At 37.6% G+C, this 24274-nt stretch overlaps 1 protein-coding gene across 1 annotated transcript; it reads right to left on the reverse strand.

Moving 5' to 3' along the window:
- Positions 1 to 899: 899 nt before the first annotated feature.
- Positions 900 to 23063, reverse strand: LOC309416557 (quinone oxidoreductase-like protein 1; the record flags this gene model as incomplete). Its single annotated transcript, XM_082016097.1, is given in 12 exon segments — positions 900 to 999; positions 1668 to 1702; positions 3365 to 3478; positions 3979 to 4100; positions 4840 to 4938; positions 9866 to 9977; positions 10777 to 10910; positions 12910 to 12978; positions 18037 to 18081; positions 18718 to 18790; positions 19330 to 19407; positions 22998 to 23063. Coding segments are annotated over 12 exon segments (1047 nt in total).
- Between the last annotated feature and the right edge of the window lie 1211 nt (positions 23064 to 24274).

Raw genomic sequence — 24274 nt, forward strand, 5'->3', positions numbered from 1 at the left:
CTTGAACAGAAAAAGATATTTTTGCTCTGAAATAAGAGCAAGTAGGAAGCCTGATGCTTTGAAGAAAGAAAAACAGCAGTTCCTTCCTTACTGCTGATTTGCAGATGGTGCATGGTAAGGGAGGATGTTGGATAAAGAAATTTGAGCTGTGCTAGGCATAGGACTGAGGTTAAAGGAGCGGAAGCGAATGTGCACAGCACAGGAAGGTCTTACTGGAAAGATATCAAACATTACAGTAACAAGATCCATAAAGTGCTTCAAAGATCTGAAGGACATGATTGTATCTGCTTTATGGAACCTACATTTACTAGGTTTACTGCCTGGTTGCTAAAATGAAAAAAAATCAGCCGTGGGAGGAACTCTTAACTGTCAGTACCATATCCTTCCCTTCTAGCATCCTTGCCAATTCTGATGGTTTTGCCTGTCTTTCAATTAAATAACAATTTCAAATGTGGATTAAAGACTTGCAGTGTACCACAGAGTGCTCAGTCTCAATGCAGCCAAAAGCAAAAGGTAAATATGAAGGTGACTATTGGTAGGAGTTGGAGAAGGGAGGACTGATAAAAAATACCAGAATTCTTTTTCTTCCTTAATTTCTTATGGTTGAAAAACAATGGCAAGGGTGTTTGCCTGTAGATGTTACTGACATTTGTAATTGGGGCAGGGCAGACAATATTTGTGTGTCAAGACTGCTGCTTTAGAAGTTGCTGATGGGAACATTCTGCTCAAGTGGATTGATAAAAACCCTGAAGTCCCAGGAGCTTCACAGACCATGTGCTGAGGTACAAAAGATCTTTAAATTCTGGTTACAGAATTATTTGAAAGTGTACACTGATTTACTTCTCGAATACATTACATTTCTTCATCTTCCACAGGCTTAGAAAGCAGGAAATTGTGTGTCAGAACTGGATGACTTGTCTTTTTCTTGCTTGCTTCTTCTGAACTATTTCCATAGAAACTTTGGCTTCATACAATGGGATCGGTTCATCCAGCTGAGGCCTAAAATGGAACAGTATGTCAGAAATGTCTGGTGAGCATGCTCAGACCAACAGAAATATTGCAGAACTACTGCTGTAGACTTTACTTTCACTATGTAAACTTTACTCTTTAAACAAAATAAAAGTTTTATAGCTTTGCTTGGGTTCACAGAAGAAGGGAAGAGCCCTAAAGCAAACAGGAAACAGAAGTTAATTAAAAGATATCCTTCTTACACGGGGAAAAAGGTGGTGGTGGTGAGGCTTTTGCTCAACAGTAATACTGTTATCCTGCATTAAGAGAAAGGATATTCCATTCCCACCTCATTATGGGAGTCTTCACATCTAGTGAAGCTGTCACTCTTCTCAGAGGAGTATTAGACAAACCTAACGACTTTTAGAGCCGACACCATTTCTCAATCAGCCACACTACCGAGCAGCCAGATATATGCTCTTCTGCCACCAAGAAAAGAATCTGCTGCCTCTCTTAAATTTTGATATACAGCATACAAATTTCCTTGTGCTTAGCCTGCTATATTACAGACAGAAATAGACCATAAACTGCTCCATATAAACTATGTGAGGCATCTTTTTCTGAGCATCCCAGTATAAATTTGCAGTACAGTGCTGGCAAGAATTTTCTACTTCTAACGCTGAATTAAAAAAAAAAAAAAAAAAAATCACATCTCTTACCTGAAAATGCTACTTGATAATTTCTCCATTATATCTTCTAAGATGGGTACCAACGAGGACTGTCAAGGTAACAACATATCTAGAGATAAATCTTTCTATAATCATGTTTGCTGGCAAGAGCCCTGTACAAACCAGCAGGATTGCGGCAAAAATAAAAATTTACCTTAATTACAATCTTTAGATCAGATTTACTCACTTTTTTGTATATCAGAAACCTCCTTTCCTGAAATAGTATGCAGAAATGAAATATGGAAAATAGAATTTTGAAAAATAAAGCAAAATGGTTAAGATTGATAAATGTAGCCTGCACTCGTACAACATTAATCAATCGGAATGGCAACTGCATTTTTTGTGCAGCATGAAGATGACAGACTTTGGTACCAGTTAACTATCCCTACTATTTACATCTGAGGTAAAAATCAAAATAAAACTGGGAACATAGAGTCTGTAAATTTTTGGAGCACCACTGTGCATCTGTAAGGGATCTTGGAGTTAACGACTAACATTCATGACAACACAACAGATGAGGCTGTATTTAGTCTTTATATGAAACTCAAAAAATAATGTTCCTTCATTTTAAGAGCAATCGGGTTAATATTTGAAGCTCAAGCCATTTTAAAAAGTAATCGCCTTGCAATTTCTTCAGATGATATTAATGCCATATGCTCAAGAATTTCACAAGATGTACAGATAAAAACAAAACCAAGCAGATTTTTCCTTTCAACTTTAAAGCCTGTTGTGATAAAACATGCTGCTGTTATTAAAGATACAGAATCTCATTGTTTAGCAGCTTACTTTTTGTATGTGGATCACTACTCAGTAAGCATTCAACAAAAATACCAAACTATAAAACGATTCATGATAACCTGCATCCCATAAGTATGTCCTTAGTGTGCCTGACCTTGCCTAATCTACTTTGCAGTTCAGTGGAGGAGGGGAGGACTTCCTTGCAGTCTAGTTAGTTGTTTCACAAATACAATGACTTAATCTTCACCTGCCTCTGCCGTTCTGCTAAACTGCAAAAGTGATTCAGCAGATCTCATAATCTGCAGTGCAGTACAGAACAGGGAGGGTCCTTAAAGCCGTAAACAGACAAACCTTCCATTACTTGAAGTGATCCACTGAAAACTGTCATGCTGTTAGAAAGCTCAGAGCCCAGCTGCTTAAGACCAAATGTAGGTAATGCAAATGAAGGAGACTTTCCTCTTCCCACATCCACATTTTTGCTCAATAAATTTTATGTACGTATCATTGCAAATAAGGAAAAGGTTATGAAGCCAAAATATTTTAACTTTTATGTTTAAACTGATGCATTAAGATTTACAGATGATGCACCTACTGCCCAAAAGAAGAAAAAAATTTTCCAAAGTGTCATATACATAATATAAAACCTTATAGAATCAAATCTTCAATTAATTGGTTCAATTTTGAGCCAAAATATTGCAGTTTCTCTAGAATGTGTGTTTTCAATTTCAGCACTGCTTTTAATGATGCAGGTAGAGACATATATTTAGAGGGCATGCAGAGACTAGCTTAGAACATGCGTGTATGTTATATTTTAGTTACACTCTATGCTTAGTTGTGCTGACCTTTAAGCCTGTGGTTATAGGACTGAGTAGAAGGAAATCTGTTACTTGGTTTCTCGGTTTTGTTTCCATCCACTCCTATTAGCAGTCAGTATTCAAAGCAACTATCAAAAGGATATAGAGATACTTCCCTTGCTGTTTATTGGACAAATTCCATATTTCATCATTCAGAAAGGAGACTGTGGCTCCTTTAAGAAACAACAAATGGCTATCTGGAGGATCCAGCTTAAACAAAATAAAGAAAAATTATATTTAGTTATATTTTCTCATTTAAAAAAAAATAGGTTAGATGGTTATTTTATACTGATGGTTAAAAACCCAAACCAGACAAACCCCCCCGCCCTTGCCCATTCTTAAAACTTAGCAAAATTATAAAATTTACGGTTTTAAATGATGTTTTTCTCTCTCCTCAAACAGTTTAATACCCTAAGCCAGACAAAATAGGTCCTTTAAAATTTGTCAGTATAGCCAAGCAATTAAAATAACATACTATCACTTTAGAGAAGCCAGCCCCAAAATTGTCCTAAAGGAAAACAAAAATATTTATTTTTAATGCTATATACTTCCCATTTTCTGGATGTGAAAGTTTTCTTAAGTGAAAACTGATGCTAATTTAACAGTGGGGAGCCATTCAGCCATGACAGAAGCTCACAGACACATACACACACACAAACACACAAAACCACACTGTGGTACAAACTAACTTACTGACACAGTATCTTTACCTGAAGATTTTTTTCTGTTGTTATCCAGTGTCCCCCGACACCAAGAAGAGTAATGATATCATGCTTGTGAGGCAGCAACTGTGATGTTGAAGTTGATTCATCTTCAGCATTATATAATTTCACTGAGGGGGTGGAGGGGAGAACAAATTAATTTGAGCTCAGAAGAAAATTCTGTTCAGAATGAAAAGTATCTCCTCTTGTACTGAAAACCACATATCTTGGGATTCTTTACAGTCCTATGCCTTCAGATACAAATGAGTTGCAACATATACATTTGAATACACACAATGAAAGACGGCTTTCTGGAACAGCACTACAATTAAATTATCCTGTTAGTCACATGAGACTATCTGAGAAAGTAGAAGATTTAGGAGATTCAATATATATTTCTTTTAACAGATTTCAGTGGAACTCTAATATTCTTCAATTATTTCAGCTAAAAATAGTAACTTCTGGCTTTCAACTATTACGGTTGGTTTAGAATACAGGTTGACAGTACTGGTGATTATGCCATCATATTTGTATTAAAATAAGGTAGCACAAACAATGACGTCACAGCTGTACTCTCTAAACACATTTTTTTCTTTTCAGTTTTAAACAGAGGAAGATTTCAGACAAATTTAGCAGATGACTAACAGTATTAGATGCTTCCACTAGAGGGTGATATGAAGAGATCTTAAAGAGATCTTGCTTAAGGATATCTACTGAGTAAAAATACATAAAATTGTATGGCAATAAGCAATTAAAGGTAATCGTTTGAAGTGATGCAGCCTCCACCTATATTACTTGGAAATAATATGAAAACCCAAAAACCAGCCCACTAATGGTGCCCTGAAGACCAGATTTTCATCAGTTACATACCTCCAGCATCTAGAACAATATCCACTCCTAGGCCACCCGTTTCCTCCAAGCAGCTTTCTGCCACATCTATCTTTCCATTTGACACATCTATTACTCGAGCTAGAGAGAGCAGTACATTTGGTCAATTACGATAAAAATGTAGAGTTTAGATTGAGAGCAGAGCAGAAAATTTCTAGTTTCTGAAAGTATTACAAGGAAGTTTGCATCTAAGTCAAAAAACCTAGCCACTAGTTTTTTCATTTTCCAATACAGCGCAAGATCAACATGAAAAGTATGCATTAGTTTAATGCAGGAGTAAAACTCACAAGTCTATTTAGGCCAAAAACAATAAAGTATGCTACTATAAGAATTAGAAATTCTTCTGTGAGTTCATTCTGCTATTTTTCTTTTCCAAAAGTGCCTTCAAAAATACCAAGTTCTAGCCATGTTATTGAAGCAAAAGAGTGGCCAAAAGATAAGGAGGCACCTTATTTCACCTCTCCCAACTTTCAAATTATCTATCAAATAACCAGAGCAGTAATGCTTTGGGAGAGTTTTCCAAGCATAGCTTTCTTCCCTTATTTGTTCCCTTCCACATAAAACCCACCACTTCCTGCCAGTCCCTTCTTTTGCTTCTACATGATAGTGGGAAACAACCTATTCTCCCTGGCATGGAGCCCTGTCTCCCAGTGCAAGACAGAGGTAAACATGTAAAAACACAGTAAATACACTCACTTACAAGGCACTGACTTGACTTTTCTTATGATTCCAGCAAGTTTTTTAATCTTATTATAGCCATCTTTTCTTTAAAGTAATGCTTAGTTGCATTGTTACTTATCTCACAGCATGGAAAAACTTACTAATATACTACTTTCTGTGTGATGTTTTTAACCTGTAAATGGCTCCCTGGGTCATTAAATAAATATTTAGATGGAAGTATTTACATCTCCTCTTGAAATATTTCTGAGCTGGAATTCACTAAGACATTTTCTTCTCATCTGTCTGTGATACCATATCTATAGATGATTATAAAGATAAACCACTGCATCAGGAATAACTGGGGCAGAGAAGTAGCAGCTAAGGTTTTTTGGTTTGCTTCGTAATTATGAGGTAGAACAAACATTTAGAAACTAAACAGGCCAAAGACTTCTCAGCAAAATGATAATTGAAATAATGTCAAATAAATTTGGAGGCACATTTCCAAAGCATAATCGATTAAACTCAAATTTGCAATGTGTACTTACCCACTAGGGGCTGCCGTATACCTTCTTGAATTTGATCATGGGGTGGGAAGGAAGGAGAGAAGAAAAATTGCAAGAAACTGGTCATTAAGAAGAATATTAACAAACACTCAGTTAATGCTTTGCGGTTTGTTTTTTTTTCCTTCCAATCAAATCATAAGTTATATTCAAAATCCTAGGTCAATCATTCAATTTTTTCACTGAAGTCTGGCTAAAGAGAACATATTAATAAAGATGTCACATTAATAATGACAGTCACATTCCCCATCTGCAAATACAGCCTCATAATATCATTTTCTTCCTAGTTTCTTAGATCAAGAAGTTTAAAGTTTTTTCTTAACACAGCAATTTGGCATGGTATAAAGTTTCTGCAAATAGTTTCACTTTTTGAGAATAATGCTTATTTAATAGACTCAAAGCCTGTCTACCAAAAAGAAAGGCAATAGTTTAGTCAGTTTGACTATTTTCTGATTTCTGTTTAGCAAAAATTTCCAGTTTTGTTACTTAACTCAGTACAATAGTTCAAACAGTACTCATCAAAATGCTGTTCAATTTCTTTCCTGGCAAAATGCTGTAACAATTTAGCTCCACTGTGGAAAAGGCTGAGCAACAAATTATAATATAATTTTATATAATCCTTTGTCATTTATGCAAAATTTCCCACAAAACACTTGTAAATTGGTTCAGTTTCTTCTTCTGTGACTTGCACAACTTCTAATATAACATTATGCTGTCTGGCAGAAAGACTTCAGTTTCTCTCTTCTTTCACTATTGGGGAGAAGTAGAAATACCAGTACTTCCACAACTTGCTACCAGAGTTTACTCTCACACAGTAAGTTCAGCTACGGAGTTTAAAAACTGTCACATGAAAGATCTGCTACTTGGTTTATTGAACATGCTTAAGACAGCCATGAAATCACCGATGAGTTCTTACCAGAAACATATCCACTGAAAGCTAAATTTTGGTTTTAAAGAAAGAAAACAAACAACAAACCAAACCAAGAAAAGAAGAGGGTAACCTAGGGAACAGAAGAAATATATACGTGTATATATATTTTTTTATTCTGTTCTCTAACAGAAACTCATCACATTATTTATGTAATGTTCTGTCTCTAGTCTGAAACATGGGCATTAAAATGTCAAAATCCATTATAATCCTCTCCTTCGTACTATTATTATATTTACTCCAGGGATTACTGAAGACATGCAAAGACCCCATCCTGTTGGTCTAAATATGAATTCTTAAACATTAACAGGAACTTCTACTTCAGGCACTGGAATCATACTTATTAAAAAAACCTAAAAATGCTAAAACAGGGGCTTTTTGCTTTCACACTCAAACTGTTTCTCTTTTTAATGCTGTACCCAGGTTATATCTCTTTATCTGAAGCAAAGTTGCAATTAAAATTCCCTCCCTCCCCAATGTTTATGTTCCATAAACATTTGCAAAACTGCTAAACTCCTATTGTTGTAAAATAAGCACATACATGAGCAATATAAACAATGGCCTTTTAACCGCAAGAGGTGGTTATTGCAGCCATTTTTTGAAGCAGCTAGTTATGCTACACACTGATACACAAACTGCTGCTCATTGACAAGTGATAGACTCTTGCTAAAAACTAAAAAAACCCACTAAACAAGCACAAAACTGAAAAAGCCTGCACCCACAGACATTAGAAGCCATCTTAGATATAGCTAGTCATGCTTAGGTTACTTAGAGCATTTATTTTATATTAACATTCATATAATTTAAAAATGCCAGCAAGAAGTAAATGCGCCAAGCAACCGAAAGCTATATTCATATGTCCTGACAGGGCTATGATAATAAGTAAATTGCAAAGTCCTTTCGTAGCTAATAAAGTTCTATCACTAACAAAATATACCAATAAAATATCACAAAGCAAAGTTTTAGGTCTTTTGTATTTACTCTTTTGCCCTGTAACAGCTGGCATAACAAACCTCTATGTATCAGCAGCATTCACAAAAATGCTTTATGTTCAGATTTCTGCATTGTCTACTATTACAGTAAAAACAGACTTCTAAGGAAAAAACAGCTTTTTTATGAAGTTGCTAAAAAATAGAAGTAATATAAAAATCCAGAGAGAGATGTAAGTCTGCCACGTCTTAGAAGAAATGGTTACGTTCCCAACACAAAACTTTGCAGTTACCCGTTGATGATCATTAAGGTCAGACAGCACAAATGTCTTTCTCCCTGCTCTTGTGTAATAACCTCTGCACAGCACTCCACTTCCTGCTGCATTATCAGCACTCCAAAGCCACTACTGGAAGGGCTACTTAAATGCTCACTTGCTAGGCTGGAAGTGAATCACTCCCCAAGACTGCAGATGTGTGTGAACGTGCAGACCCAGAATGCACATGCACACTGTGTTGTCTCTGTGCTTCCACTGCCAGTTGTGTTCTCGGCAGCCCAAAAGGAATTAAAATTGACAAGAACTCTGTTCTCTCTGTGTCTAAAGAGCAGCTCTCTGGCTTATTTCATCCCTCAGCTAGCTTGCTCTTCTTGAGCCAGCAGGGAGAACACAAGGACAATACTATGTGCACCTGCATATCAGCAATGCCTGATTTTACTAAGTCAGTAAGAACAAGAGAGGAGATTTGAAAACTGCTCTGATTCTCCATTTGGAAAGTCAAGATTGCTAACAATATTACTATGCAAAACAACAAAACAGAAAGGAGTCAGAGTCAGGGACAGTTAACCTTGACATTATCTTTTTAATCAGATCTCATCTTAACCCATATATATTTTGATTGATGCGACTGTAATGTCAACATGATAACTGACTACAAAATGCTTTCCCCATGAAGATACTTGTACAAGGGGCACAGCTACTCTTACTTACACTTCTTTGAATGACCAAAAAAAAAATCATACACTGAAAAATAAACTTGGTGATTATACTGGGGCAGTCTCCTCATTTTGAGGAGGAAGTATCAGAGACTAATTTTAACCTTTTGTTCACGGTACAGCAGAGTTCATGGACTGCAATCAAACTAGACTTCGCAATGCCATTTTAGAACTGTCCGAATAAAGAAATATTCTACTTTCCTCCACTCTGCAGCACTGGAATAAGAAAAAGTTTAATCAGGAAAGATACTAGTAGCTTTTACATAGAGTCTTTTCCCATGGTCCAAATATCACTGTTCCTTTGAGGGAAAAACCCCCAAAAACTTAAGTATCAAAGAGAAGAAATGGAAGAAGTTAGAGATGAATGCAAGTATTATGTCTAATGCTCATTTGGAAAATAGGAAAATGTAGAGCATTTGAGCATCCAATTTGAGCATCCAACTACAGTTATGAGAGTACTTGAAGGTGAGCTGCCACACAGCTTGATAAAATACTATTAGAAGTAATTTGAATCTGATGAATACTGTATCTCAAGTATATGATTACATCTGAACCCTGGCTCAGGTACCTAGATTACATACTGTGATACTGGTGATTTAGTAATGCTTTCTTCTTGTTCACAAGCAACAATTTTATAAAATGAAAAGACTTTCTGAGTAGTTAGGCCAAAAGCCAGCACTCAAGCGTTATTGTGTGAGATGGAAAATACTGAAAGACAGTAATCACAACTTAAATGAAGAATAAAAATGCCATTAAATACACCTAAAAATATAAATTAAATACCTATGAACCACAGAATAGATTTTAAAACTATTTAATTAGACTACTTATAAATTTGTATTTCAGTTTTCAGCTACTGAAATAAGTCCCTAGACTTAAAAAAAAAAAAAATTCAAGACATTCTTTAGCATAAACTTTATCACTGACAAATATAACTTACCCACAGGAGGTCTAAGCCTCTCCAGGTACTGCTTATCTTCAAGACTGTATGCAGTAGAGATTACTCTAGCTCCTCTATGTTGTGCTAACTGAATAGCTATTGTGCCGAATGGCTGCAGAAGAAAAAAGGTAGATGAATTTATTTACAGCAACAATTCGAAGCAGCCTAAGAAAGATTATATTGCAAAGGGCATTCAGGAGATGTCAGGAGAGTACCCAGAAATGAACTTACTCCTTCAACAGAACACATCTGAACCACGAATTTGAATATTCACAGATCTGCTTCTCTTCCAAGTGAGGCCAAAAAAATATTTTCATTGACTGGGAAGCTCTGAACAAACTTTTAGGAGTTAACTAGTTCTTCTCCTCAACAAAATAGCTCAGATTCGACTTTAAGTAACACAAGTACCATAACTGCAATTGCAACTTGTAGCTTTGGGCTTGGTTCCTTGTTGAAGGAAGAAGTGTTACCAAGGAAAAAGCCCCAGCCACATTTATGAATCTTGGCTGTGGCAAGCTCCACATCTTCATTAGCAATAAAGATTGCAGTAATGCAAATGAAATTATTTATATCTAAGAGAAGTTAAAAAGCAGTGGTGGGAAAGGAATAAAAGGCACTTTCCTCCAGTTATACCTGAGGGCTTAGGGTAAAACTATGTCAATGTAAAACACCAGAAAAGAACTACCTCTTCACTACCCAGATGACATGTAAAGGACTATTCTTGGCTCAGTATCTTATGTGGGAGGGCTTTTCCTATTAATCCATCAAGGGCACTGCCAGAAGTAAAATACAAGGCTTGATAAGTTTTGTGTGTTGTAAGAAATCCAGCTGTTCCGGTGATAAGACAGTTATTTATGGTGGAGGCAATCTTTCTGTTCCGAAATTGTTATTATTGCACAGTTGTAACTTACACTTGCTCCATCCATTACAAGGACAGTTTTTCCAGGAGAGACTTGGGAAAGGTAGTGTAAAGCTGTGTATGCTTGGACACCATCACGAACAGTCCCAGCTGCTTCAACCCAACAAACTTTTTCTGGTTTACGAACTAATTTTGGGGAAACAAACAAACAAACAAACAGAAACAGATGGGAAAAAAAAGCAGCAAGTCCCTGACATTTCCCTCAGGATTATTTTTTAGATTTCATCAATTTCTAAAACATGAAAAAAATTATACAAGTCAAATCATCTACAGGTGTAATTATGATCTATTTCACAAAGGCAATATTCCAATGTTGTGGTTCATGGCAGTGTTAGGTCAGCTACAGGGAGTCCAATTGGAAAAGGCAACTGTTATTCTATGAATAATCAGTTTGCTTCTGCAGCACTCTTGTGAGCAAGTTCAAATACAAATACAGTATTTAAACAGAAAAAAAGAAAGAGACACCCACTTCCTACCATAAACTCCAGACAGAAATGATCTGAGGAGGTCTCTTCTCATTTTCACAAAGGTAATTCTGACACAGAGAACATACAATGTGAGTTCCAACCCTTGAGTTCCTAATTCTCTTTCTCCATCTATAGGTATAGACAGCTTCTGGAGGTTATAACACATTTTAAGAGATATAAAGGTCAAGATAACATTCTTTGTCATCTCTGTTTTCTGTTGTCTCTACCTACAAGACTCTTAAGAGTTTTCCCATTCTATCCACATGCTTAAAAGTCTGAGGAGATAACATTAATGAAGTGCTCTGTTAACTAGAAACTATGAGTTCAAACACCATTTTTAATGTAAGCCATTTACATTATTTAGCAGAGATCTTGATACTAAGCTAGAAAAATTATCATAGTCCAGCTGAGAGTCTAGCATAGAACTGAGCTAAGTAAGCGCAATCCCCTTGAGGCACATTAGAAAGGAAAAAGACTGAAAAAGTTTGGTCTGTCCGTTTAAGCGTAAGTATTGACAGTGTAGCCTGAATCAGGGAAACCATCAAACAACATAAGCAATGTGATCACCTGGGATCATTTATCTGCGTGCTGGAAAAGAATTCTAGGGATCTTCACCAGCATCATCGCTTTGTGTGCCAGTTCATACTACTTAGCACAAAGTCAGAAATATTTTCTGCCTATAACTAATGTAAATAGTGATAAGGCAGCACAGACCTCTAGATTTCATTTTGCTTGATTTGTACTTTTAAGTGTTAGAAAGAATAAACCTTATTTTGTCACCTCCATGAGACCATGACTTATTTTGCAAAAACTGCCATAGCTAGCCAGGAAGATTTCATCCTCAAACAAGCCAACATAAATAATACTTCTTTACCTCTCATATATATTAAAAAACATGGAAAGGATATTTTACCGTATTTTATGCAATAAAAGTAGGGGTTTGGTTTTGGTATAAACAAATTTAAAGGAGTCACCTCATAACTACACAGGTTGAATTCATGGACAGTCACAGAAACTAATTTGAGCAAAAGAGTAGCTTGCTCAAAGTAACACAACAAACTGTTGAGAGAAGAACATATATTCACAAATTTAGTATTCTACACATTAAAGCACTCTACATTCAGAAAGGGGAAACTGGAAACTCACAGTAATTTAAAAGAATGTTTCAATACCGGGTTTTCCCTGATCCTCATTCCCTGAAAATTCCTTTCTCCAGCTTCTAGTCTGCTAATTTTATCCCATCTGTTATTCCAGCCACAAGTCACATTCCTGAATTGAGTCAAAGTGAGGAAAAAAGCAAATTTCTGTTCATTTAATTTTGTGGCAGATGAGGTGAGGAAAAAGTAGAAAGACAATGAAGCAACAAAAAGGGAAGTTAGAAGGGAAAAAAAAAAGAAACAAAGAATCAGCAGAATCAGCTTGTGTGGTTTAGACAAAACATTAACCCATTAAATGATAACGGCAAAAGAAAAAACCCTTGAGAGTACATAGTACTCAAAGCTTCTATGAACAGGTAGACTAGACAGAACACCTGAATTTTGCTATACAGAACATGTTTGCCCAATGGTCCAGGTTAATTAGCTCCCTATTAGAAAAGCTAAAATGAAGTCTAAAGGTATAATAGATATAAATATTAGCAAAATACATGAACTACATACCCAAATAATGCTCATGAACTAGAATGACTTCACAAAGACCAGATTCTTCAGAATCCAGGGGCAAAATTCCTGAAAGAAAATGGACATAGACCTTTAATTTCAAACAAGCATACATTATAACTAAAACAAGCTCCTAATGAAATTGTTAGTCCCACTTAGTCTGTGATTCAGTTGCCCTCATGGCAGGTTTATGACAGGTTAAGAAAACTTAGGCAAGGTAACAGCCTGTAATCTCCACGGGCACAGTGCACAAGACGGTTCCAGAGGTATTCCAAGCACCATTTTGGGGTTGGGGAGAGAAACAGCAGGGACACTACTGAGTGCTTTTTGCTACTGGCATGTTTAATTTTTGTTAGGTCATGTCTGAACTCATTTCACACTGCTCTCACTCCGATGAGTGCTCCTGTTTGTACTCTGGGCCATGGCTAATGAAGAAGAAAATCAAGCTCTCATATTGCAGGTGGGCAGAGACCAAGCCATGCTACAGCTACCCCTACTCTTCCATCCTGATGCCTGTATGTGTATTGTTAGCAAAGGCAGCAAAAAAAGGGACAGAAAGAAGCAGAGGAAACACAAGCAAGAATGTGTTAAGTTTAAGTTTTAGAAAGCTGGAATAAAGAAGAGGAACTGAAGGAAAAAGAACCACACCATGGAAGACAGAGAAAGCAAACACAGAACAGGCAGAAGAAAAAAAAAGAAATCCATTCTGGTCATAACAGTGCTTTTTTCCTCCGCTGGCCAAAGGAGGAGATTCCTATACAGTAAATAGGTTCTGGCATCTGATCAGTCTTCTACCCTCTATGCTCAGTAAAACAATATTTTCTTCCCCCTCCCATCCAAATCTTATACTCCATTTAGACCAAAGCAAGGGCTTTGGCTTAAAACCCTCAGCAAATTTGGCTGCTATTTCCAGTCTTTCACAATTCCCATTAAAAAATGGTGATCCTACAGTGCTTGTACACATCTGCAGATCTCTCAACGGTTTATCTATGGAATAACGATAATAAGTCTAAAGTAGCTGTCTACAGCAACTATTGTGCAATTAGGAAATGAGGGAAGAAGGGCAAGAATCTCAGAACAGAAAACACTTTCTTACAACATCACTATCAATTCTGTCTTTTCATAACTGAAGCAATCCTCTAATCCTTTAATTTAGCATACAAAATATAAACATGTATGAAAGAATGTCCCTAAGAAATCTCTCTTCTATCCTAAAGCATCATTCAGATTTTGATGATTAATACAATATCGTATTTCAAAAGTTAAGCAAAATTTCCCTATAGTAAACTAAAATAGCCTTGGCACCTAAACCAGTTTGCATTCTAACACCTTACTATAGGAAAAGCAAAACACAGAATGAATAATAGATGAAGACATTCCTTTTCTTGACAGATGCAAAAGTTCAGGAACAAGTCACATTATCTCCTGACACTCAAGACAACCTTTCAGGGACTCTAAAACCATTCACAAAAACATGACCCTTATACTGAGGGAAAGACATATGGCATCTTAAAGAACAGTGCCCCTTAGTATACCTCATAAGGCTTACAGAGGCTCCAACATGAAGTATGGACTTTTATGTATGCTATACACATCAAGCATTTGACACAAGTACAAAATGAGGTTCTTCACCTTACTTGTCAGAATTACTCCATGTAGTGTAGGGCTTTCATTCATTGATTATTTATGTATTCAGCAACGGGGCATATGGAAGAACTGAGAGTGGCTAACCACCAGTAAACCTAAGCATTTACATTTATATTTAGGTTCATGTCTCTAAGTATTTGTGGCTAATTTAGCTCTCAGAATATTTTTCCCTGCACTTAATTTAATGAGGAACATGGCATAATTGATTGCTAAAAGATTCTGAGAACAACAAATAAAATGGACTGTAACTTTAAAAGGAAGTCAGGAATGTATCTCAAAACAAAACATTTTTGACTGGTCTAACTGTATTTTTCTTAACCAAAAAAATGATTATGCATAAAAGAATACATTAAATAGACAAAGAAATCTTCTCCTCTGGAAGATTGAAAGCAGGATGAGAAAAACTTAAAAAGTGAAAAACAATTCTTTGTATGATTTTAGGAATGGAATAATGATTTAACACCCCAAGTACTTCAGTGAGCGCAGTACTATTCTTACATGAAAAAGAGTAAAGTCATAAATAAGGACCATATTAGCTTATTATTACTGTTAAACTCAGCAAGGAGTAGATACCAGGACTATAATTCTTCAATAGAAGGACAGGCTTTATTCTAAAATTCAACTCAAAATATTTTTCTGACAATTATAGGTTTTGGGACAGTTTGATGTTATTAAACACACAGGTAACCAGATCATTTAGCAATAGCTCATTTTCTTTTAAATCTGCTCATTCATTAACTATGTATAAACTCACAGCAACAGTAACTGGAAAGTGTGCTTGTTAGGAAAGATTTACCACAATAGAAATATTTCACTCCTATCTTTTGTCTTTATAGCATCTATATTGGATGTATAAAGATGAACAGCTGTATCAAATAGAATGCTATGAGATTTCAATACTTAAAGAAGTGGGTTTTCTTTCTTTTAGGGCTAAAATATTTAATGCTATTTTCTTCATCTTCCTCTTTCCATACATGTAATTCTGACTTCTCTGTGCCTGCATTTGCAAACATTCATTATTCAAGAATAAAAAACGCAGAGAACAAAATCTCAGACAAAATGAATCTGCTTCTTTCATGACCCAAGTACAGTTTCCATTCCCTTAATGTCAGATTTACACTGAAGCAGCTTGTCCGATTCAAACTACTTACTCTATATTTGAATTAACATGAATGGAATTGAGTCCTAATTAACAAAAAGCCCAACTCTCCCACAGCCACTTACAATGTCACTTAGATCTCTCAGGTCTACTGACATATTTTCTGAGGGTTTTTTTTCCTCCCTAACGACTTACTGAAACTGTATTCCTTCATCTACAACAGAAGGTGATTGAAACACAAATAATATTTTAAGATATTCAACAGATGCAGCATATGTCAGTAAGATATTTAACCAAATGAGCAATACTGTTCACAATAATGATACTATTCATAGTTCAAAGTTAATTCATATACAAGACCAGAAAATGCCTGGCCATAACTGTTCTGCTTTATTAAACAAAGTCACTTCTGTACCCCATAAAATGGAATATTAATTCCTAACTGTAAGGATTACACCTTTTGTGGTGAATAAATAATAATAATCGCACATCTTATTCCATTGGATTTTAGCTAATGATGCAAAAGTTTTACCAGGAAAAGCCACAAAGACCTTCCATGTGATTTTTAACCTGGGAGTGCGTTTTTTAACAACAAACAAACAAAATACAGTGATTAACACCTGCCTTTCTGATGGGTTTCTCTGACTATAACATTATAGCAGGATCATAGAGAGAGTTGGGGTTGTTCAGCCTGGAGAAGAGAAGGCTCTGGGAAGACCTTATTGCAGCCTGCAATTACTTAAAGGGGGCTTATAAGAATCACAGAATCACTAAGGTTGGAAAGAACCTTCAAGTCATCAAGTCCAACCATTAACCCAACACCACAATGTCCCCTAAACCATATCCCAAAGTACATGTCTACACATTTTTTGAATACTTCCAGAGATGGTGACTCCACCACCTCCCTGGGCAGCCTGTTCCAATGCTTGACCACTCTCCCAGTGAAGAAATTCTTCCTAATATCCAATCCAAACCTCCTCTGGCACAACTTGAGGCCATTTCCTCTTGTCCTATCACTAGTTACTTGGGAGAAGACACCAACATCCATGTTGCCACAACCCCCTTTCAGGTAGTTGTAGAGAGCGATAAGGTCTCCCCTCAGGCTCCTCTTCTGCAGACTGAACAACCCCAGTTCCCTCAGCCACTCCTCGTAAGACTTGTGCTCCAGACCCCTCACCAGCTTCATTGCCCTTCTTTGGACACGCTTCAGCACCTCAGCATCCTTCTTGTAGTGAGGGGCCCAAAACTGAACACAGTATTCAAGGTGTGGCCTCACCAGTGCCGAGTACAGGGCATGATCAATTCCCTATAAAGATGGGGACAGACTTTTTAGCAGGGCCTGTTGCGATAGAACAAGGGCTGATGTTTTTAAACTAAAAGAGGGCAGATTTTGACTAGATCTAAGGAAGAAATTTTACCCAATGAGGGTGGTGAAACACAGGCACAGGTTGCCCAGAGAGGGGGTAGATGCCCCATTCCTGGAAACATTCAAGGACAGGGCTCTGAGCAACCTGGTCTAGTTGAAGATGTCCCTGCTCATTGCAGAGGGGTTGGACTAGATGACCTTAAAAAGTCCCTTCCAACCCAAATTATTCTATGATGAAGCATGGACTCCCTGTGGTTAAGTTAGAGGGGAAAACAAGTCCACTTTCAAGAACTCTAAAGTGCAGTCAAAAAATGAAGATTCAGGAAAATGAGCAGCTTGAATCAGTGTTTCTTTTTAAATGTAGCCTTATATTTAGCAAAACACTGGAGTATGCGCACTGCTTTTGGCAACTCAGAAAATCCAACTGAACTGGCAAATCTACTTGCATTTTTAAGTTAGGACCACTCCTGATTTCTTTACTGAAACAGGAATTGGCGTGACTTAGAAGAAACTGAACAGTTTTCAGTATGCTTCAAGAAGAGATTCATCACTAGACTTAAAAGTGTATTTTTCTGTCATCCTCCAGGAGGCAGGAAATATAAGCCTAGACTTCAGATCATCCACAGAAATAAAGAGATACATATTAATTACATCAAGGTGGTGGTATAAATACAAAAAATTGTGTACATATTCAGATGGTTGCCTTTAGAACACTCACTTCATGTGGTTAATTGGACCCACGTGTATATTCTTAGAAATTCAGTGAATGCAGTAGGACTATGACAGGTTACATTAGCTGAGGACCTGAGCTTCCATTCTTATAACCAAAAAACTTCCCTAAGAGAACACTTTTAGAATAGAATTCTCATTTGTAAGAGTTTATTCATGTGACACTAGCTGAATCTTTGAAAATATATGTCTAATTGTAGCTTTACCAATGATTGTAACTTCAGCCATTCATTACAAAAAGATTACTTATTGTTTTAGTTGATAAGGCAAACATGCATTAACTTACCCACTACTTCATCATCTGGCTGAAAAAAGGTCACCTTTCTTCCAACTCATGAAAGATATATGAAAAGGAGGGAAGCAGGTAAGAAGATAAATGTTTATAGCTGAAATTGAACATGCATTTGAAAGCACTGTTGTTCACTAGCTCACAAAACTAAAGATATAGTAGAATTTTTTTTTTCCTACTAAATGTGCACATACCAAAACCAAATGTTTAATTCACTATGATTTGGCACCACATCCACAGTTACATGCAAGTACACACATGTATATGTGTTTGAAAGACTTAGGCTTTAAACTACGCATCAAAGGTGGATATGCCAGTGAAACACTGCCGAAATTCCTAAATGTTATTTTGTCTTCACTATTCCAACAAACGATTTTCACAAATACAGTAGAGGTTGTTATAGCATGTGCAGGTAATATCTTAACATCTCAGTATATTTTATTTAGAAAGCTGCCTTGCATTTTTTTTTTTTAAACTCCAAACAGATATGCAGGAATTACAGGTCAGCTCCTTTTTAAACTTTTATTTCACTGTCATTACTGACTTAGGGGAAGCCTCATTAAGAAAGCAAATAGTTCCTATATTAAAGGTGTACCACACAAACAGTATTTACTTGTTCTGGATTACCAGACCTTAATACTTGCTCCATACCCTCACAAGACAATTATGCTAACTTACCTTCCAGTACAACTCCAGAAATTTCTCGACCAACAGGTAGAAGCTCCTTCTCCAGTTTCATTTCTGACAGAAGCTAAATGAAAATAATGGTTATAACATCCTTATTAAGGCTCAAAATTTGCCTGTTTATTATCATCTTACAGTGTTTGATATTCACAGCAGGGAAGTTAGGCCATTACCAAAATGTTATCTGAGGGGAAAAAAAAAGTACACACATTCCTAATTTAATATTAAAAACTTTGCACTCATTTTCTGTATTTAAATTTAGAAGGATATAAAAAAATAAAACTAGAGAGTTATTAACAGGTAAGCCAAACTGTGACTTAGAAGTCAGTATGCAGAGGGTGATAAAAGGGATTTTACTGTAAGAGAACTCACAAATGAAAACTGGTCTTTCTCCATAAATTAAGAACCAAATTACAGGTGCTTTTTATTTAGCGAGATATGCAAGAATACCACATCAATCCTGTGCCCTCCTTCTCAGCAGTAAAGCCATATATCCTCAGATATAATAAATGGCATTGTGCCAATTACCAGCTAGGGCCCTGGCTTAGATCTTCAACAGAAACTGTAAACACCTCTAGCTTTTATTAAAAGAAAATAAGCAAATACCTTTGTATCTATCCAGCTCAGTGCACAAGCTCTAACTTGTACTTTCACATCATTGTCTCTTGTAGGAGGAAGGTTTTCCTAGGACAAATTTACAGACGTTACATTATACAATGCAACTTGAATGTGCTAGTAGGATCTTCTCAAGCTCTTGAAAGCACTTTCACAGAATCACAGAATCATTAAGGTTGGAAAGGATCTTTGAGATCATCAAGTCCAACCATTAACCCAACACCACCATGCCCACTAAACCATGTCCCAAAGCGCCACATCCACACATTTTTTGAATACTTCCAGTGATGGTGACTCCACCACCTCCCTAGGCAGCCTGTTCCAATGCTTGACCACTCTCCCAGTGAAGAAATTCTTCCTAATATCCAATCCAAACCTCCTCTGGCACAACTTGAGGCCATTTCCTCTTGTCCTATCACTAGTTACTTGGGAGAAGAGACCAACATCCATGTTGCCACAACCCCCTTTCAGGTAGTTGTAGAGAGCGATAAGGTCTCCCCCTCAGGCTCCTCTTCTGCAGACTGAACAACCCCAGCTCCCTCAGCCACTCCTCGTAAGACTTGTGCTCCAGACCCCTCACCAGCTTCACTGCCCTTCTTTGGACATGCTCAAGCACCTCTGTGTCCTTGTAGTGACGGGCCCAAAACTGAACACAGTATTCAAGGTGCAGCCTCACCAGTGCTGAGTACAGGAGCATGACCAATTCCGTACTCCTGCTGGCCACACTACTTCTGATACAGGCCAGAACACCGCTGGCCTTCTTGGCCACCTGGGCACACTGCTGGCTCATGTTCAGCTGGCTGTCACTTTTCCACAGAGTCTTTGTTTTAAATTGTTTTGTAGTCGGAACAAGATTTTTTTTTTTTTTTCAATGAAAAGGGAACTGATACCACAATGGATTTACAACACCATTTTGAGTATATGTGTATTACTATTACAAACTGACCACTAGACCTTACTAAACCTCAGACACCAACATTATTATTCTGTTGGGTTTTTTTTCCACAAGTTAAATATCATACCCTTATCTGCAACAATTTTAGTATGTAATTACCCCTCTGGTATCTGTATAACAAATAGAAGGAAGCAGATCTTTAATATTAGAACTACATTGCAAGAGTGATGGAGAATTTTGAAGAGAATTTTGACATGAATGTCTGACATACTGTACTGACAAACTTACTCAGGTAAATATTCAATGTGTCCAGATGATGTCAAAGAAACAGAGCTGATAAGAATTGGTGGCCAAGTCCCACAAATGATGGCTACCTCACATACAAAAGTGTTCTACTAATGAATCCTCTCCTTACTATTTCAACTTTTGGCTTTGGGATTGATATTTGAAATTATTTTAAGTAGTTGAGTACTGTGACTTTAAAGTATTTTAATTAGCCAAGTTCTGGACTGCTGACGCCACACAGCTGTTGAAGAGCTACCTCAGGTACTGGAGGTAAAATCATGTACTTCCATGTTATACTCTAGTCTGCAGTGTAGATGCCTGTTGGAATTGAAAGTAAAACATTTACCAGAAAGTCATGAGAGTGCTTTGTTTCTATTTCTGAAGTTAAAGATATATTCTTAAGTGTTTAAGCTTTTTTGATTTTTTTTTAAACTCTTACCAAGAAACAGCTGTTGCTTTTCTCCTAGGCTTAGCAACATGAACAGTCCAAGGAATACTGAGCTGAACTTTTTCTCACCCCAGCTGAGTTAAACACGTGCTGTTCCTTTAAAATTGCAAGGCATTTTGCCAGTCAGGCTGACCTCCTGCTCCTCAAACAAGCCAAAGTGGGTTCTCACTCTTTGTTCCACAAAACAGTAAAGCCATTAAACTGCTGAACTATACAAATACTGCATCTCTGATTAAAAAAAAAAAAGATTAGAATCTAAGGGACTTACATGATTTATGGAAATTTAAGATTATATTGTCTTTTGGAACTATCCTTTTCGTATGCATAGTTCAATGAACCTAAGTACTGCTACAATGCACATAATAAAGTTTTTTTTCCTTTATAAAAGAACAAAAGGCTTAAGAACAAAAAGAAACATTGAAATGTTTCTGCTGTTAACTGGTTCCTGCCTTCTTAATTTAAATATGTCACTATTAGGAATTGACCAAGCACCATATAAGGAAGGTTTGCTGGGGAAATTCTTCATCCTAGCTACTGACTTTTTGTTACCCACCTTCTGTTCTATTAAGGTCTCTTTAGCCAACTAGCTTTCCTTTTCCTCACTTTTTTCATATTTATTTCTATTTAAGATGAGGATTCCATAGTGCTGGTCATTACACAGACACCTGCAGAATCAGCTCCTGTCTGAAGAGATTTAAATAGGCAAGTAGGCAGACAAAGTCTATGCATAGGAGTGCAGTTTCAAGATCTGCTTTAGCTTACCTAAGACTGTACTGTAGCTGTCTGACTGACCTGTTGCCAGCACCTACATATTCCCATCCCCTCCTTCGTGTTGGAGCTAGCAATCATGTAGCCATCACAATGATGTGAACTAACTTGTAACAAATTGCTGGTTTTCAGCTGGATAAGTAAACTGATCCATCTCACCTTATAGCTGCATGTCTCCTAAAACCATTACAAGGAAGAGAACAAAGTGCCACTGAAAGGTGAACGAACCTTTCTGGCAAAAGCACAATTTCACAATCAGTTTAAGTAGATCTAAGACTGCTGCATAATATGCATCTTGGTTGTATCAAAATCACCCATCTCATCACATCCTTCTCTTCAGGCAGTTCATTAGATGTGGTTCACTACTGGGGCTTTGCAGCTGCTTGAGCAAGATTCTCACCAGTACTATATTGCTTCATTTTGATATATGGCTCATAGGTATATTTAGGTATCTATATTACACAGGTAACATACATAGGTATATTTAGGTATCTATATTACACAGGTATACAAAGGTATCTATAGTAATCTATTTTGTACCTGTAAGAGGTTTGAGAATACAGGTTCACATCCTCAAAACCATGTAAACATTTTTCTACTGTTCAGACACCCATACTGCATTGATATACCTTCACTGACATCCTATTTTAGCCTTATACCACAAGCGCATGTGTATGCATTTATCCAATTAATGTTTGCACCAAACTGACAAAGACTCTTTAGCACAATAGTTTCAGATAAATTTGTTAGAAAAATAGTTGTCATCTTGTTCCTTTAAGTTGTAAGAAAACAGGTAGCTAGACAAAGGAGACATCAATGCCTCTGAGAAAAAGGCTGCACTGTGATTTCAATTCTCACTAAGGGCAAAGAACTTACAAAAGGAAAGAACATAACAGTAGGAACGCTCCAAACATGATAAATTTCTCAAGCTATATTTCTGCTTTTTCAGTGACCAGAAAATCCAACCAGGAGATGTGAATCCATATGAAGCCAGGGTTCATTTGTTACGCCTGCAAAACTTGTTTTTAAAATATGGACACCAAAACTGCAGAGAGAAATCTAGCACCGTTCTTGCCAAGTGCTGCATGATGATGGTAAAAATACATCTCCCCTACTTTAATTTACCTGCCTGTATGTGCAAGGATTACAGCAGTTCTTTTTTAAGCCTACAGAAGAGTTAGCTGTTTCAATTCTCCTGTGGCATTCAGCCACACTCTCTTCTTCCACTGAATGATTAATAGTGCTATTATGACTGGAACTCACTCTTTCCTGGAAGACAAATGTCATTTCCTCTCCAGGTGAATTCTGCTGAAAATACAAGGCCTTCATAGTTGAAAAAAGCTGAAAAAAGACACATAGCTGAAAAAAGACACAGCAACCAAACTGTAATACATGCAGTATCTATAGAGCAAACAAGTAATTAAAGCTTTACGTAACTTTTTAAGCAGAAAAGCAATTGTTTGCAAGCAACACAGGGCCTATGGGTCCTTCCAATACATAAGTTCTAAAACAGATCCACAGATAAGCAAGATATGGTGTTACCTGCAACAGGTTACATTAGTATTGTTGACCATAATATAGCAAATATTAGGGACTAAGGATGCACAGCAAAAGGCAATAAATGATATATGGGATTTACCGATTGGTGGTCCAATGCAGTAGATGGGTGGTTTGCCACCCAGGCTGGAAGGCACACGATTTGACTAGCTTAGACAAAGGCAGTGGAAAGGGCAATATAACCAGTGCAGGAATACAACAAGTCTTACATATAACTTAACTAAAAATCATAACTTGGGTTTTTGGTCTCCTCTCACCAACTTGGCACATGTTGTCCTCGACAAACAAGAACCTGTTGGAGAGATTAAAAAAAAAAAGGTCTCTTCAAGTTACAGGAAAAAGAAAAGCACAAAGCAGAAAGGCAGAAAACCACACAGCCATTACATTGCTTCTGGCAGCCAGCACTAACTCCTCAAGGGACACCCGAGGCTGAAGAGACCGCCCCGAGACACCTCTCCTTTCAGAAAGGCAGAGCAGCGCGGCAGCCGGGGCCCGGCACAACCCCGCAGGGAGCCCCGAGCTCGGCGGCGGCGGGCCGCTTCGCCACGCTCTCGGCGCGCTGCGGTCCCAGCACGCTCATGTTCCCCTGAGGGCAGCTGCCAAGCTACGCCCGCTTCGCAGCGCCCCGCTCCTCCGGCCCTTGCTGCCACCGGCCACGCCACTCCAATTATCCCGAGTGCTTTACCATACCGGAGAGAGGCTCAGCGAGGAGGGAGAGACCAACGCCTCGCCAGCGCCCGCCCCTGCCTCCGCGCCGTGACACCCGTGCCCAGGCGTGGAGGAACCCTGCGCGGAGATGACGCAAAACTAAGAGGCTCCAAGCCCACGCAAGGCATCCAGCCTCCTTTGCCCCAGGGCCCCCGGCAGAAAGAGCCCCCAGGAACCGAGAAGACGCACCGGTGGTTGCCATGACAAACCGTTACTTCCGCCGCGCTCCCACCTCGACGCCCTCCAGCGAGCGCGAGCACCGCCCCCACACCCCA

This window comes from Phaethon aethereus (assembly GCF_964289735.1).
Source record: "Phaethon aethereus genome assembly, contig: HAP1_SCAFFOLD_212, whole genome shotgun sequence".
NCBI classification, from domain to species: domain Eukaryota; kingdom Metazoa; phylum Chordata; class Aves; order Phaethontiformes; family Phaethontidae; genus Phaethon; species Phaethon aethereus.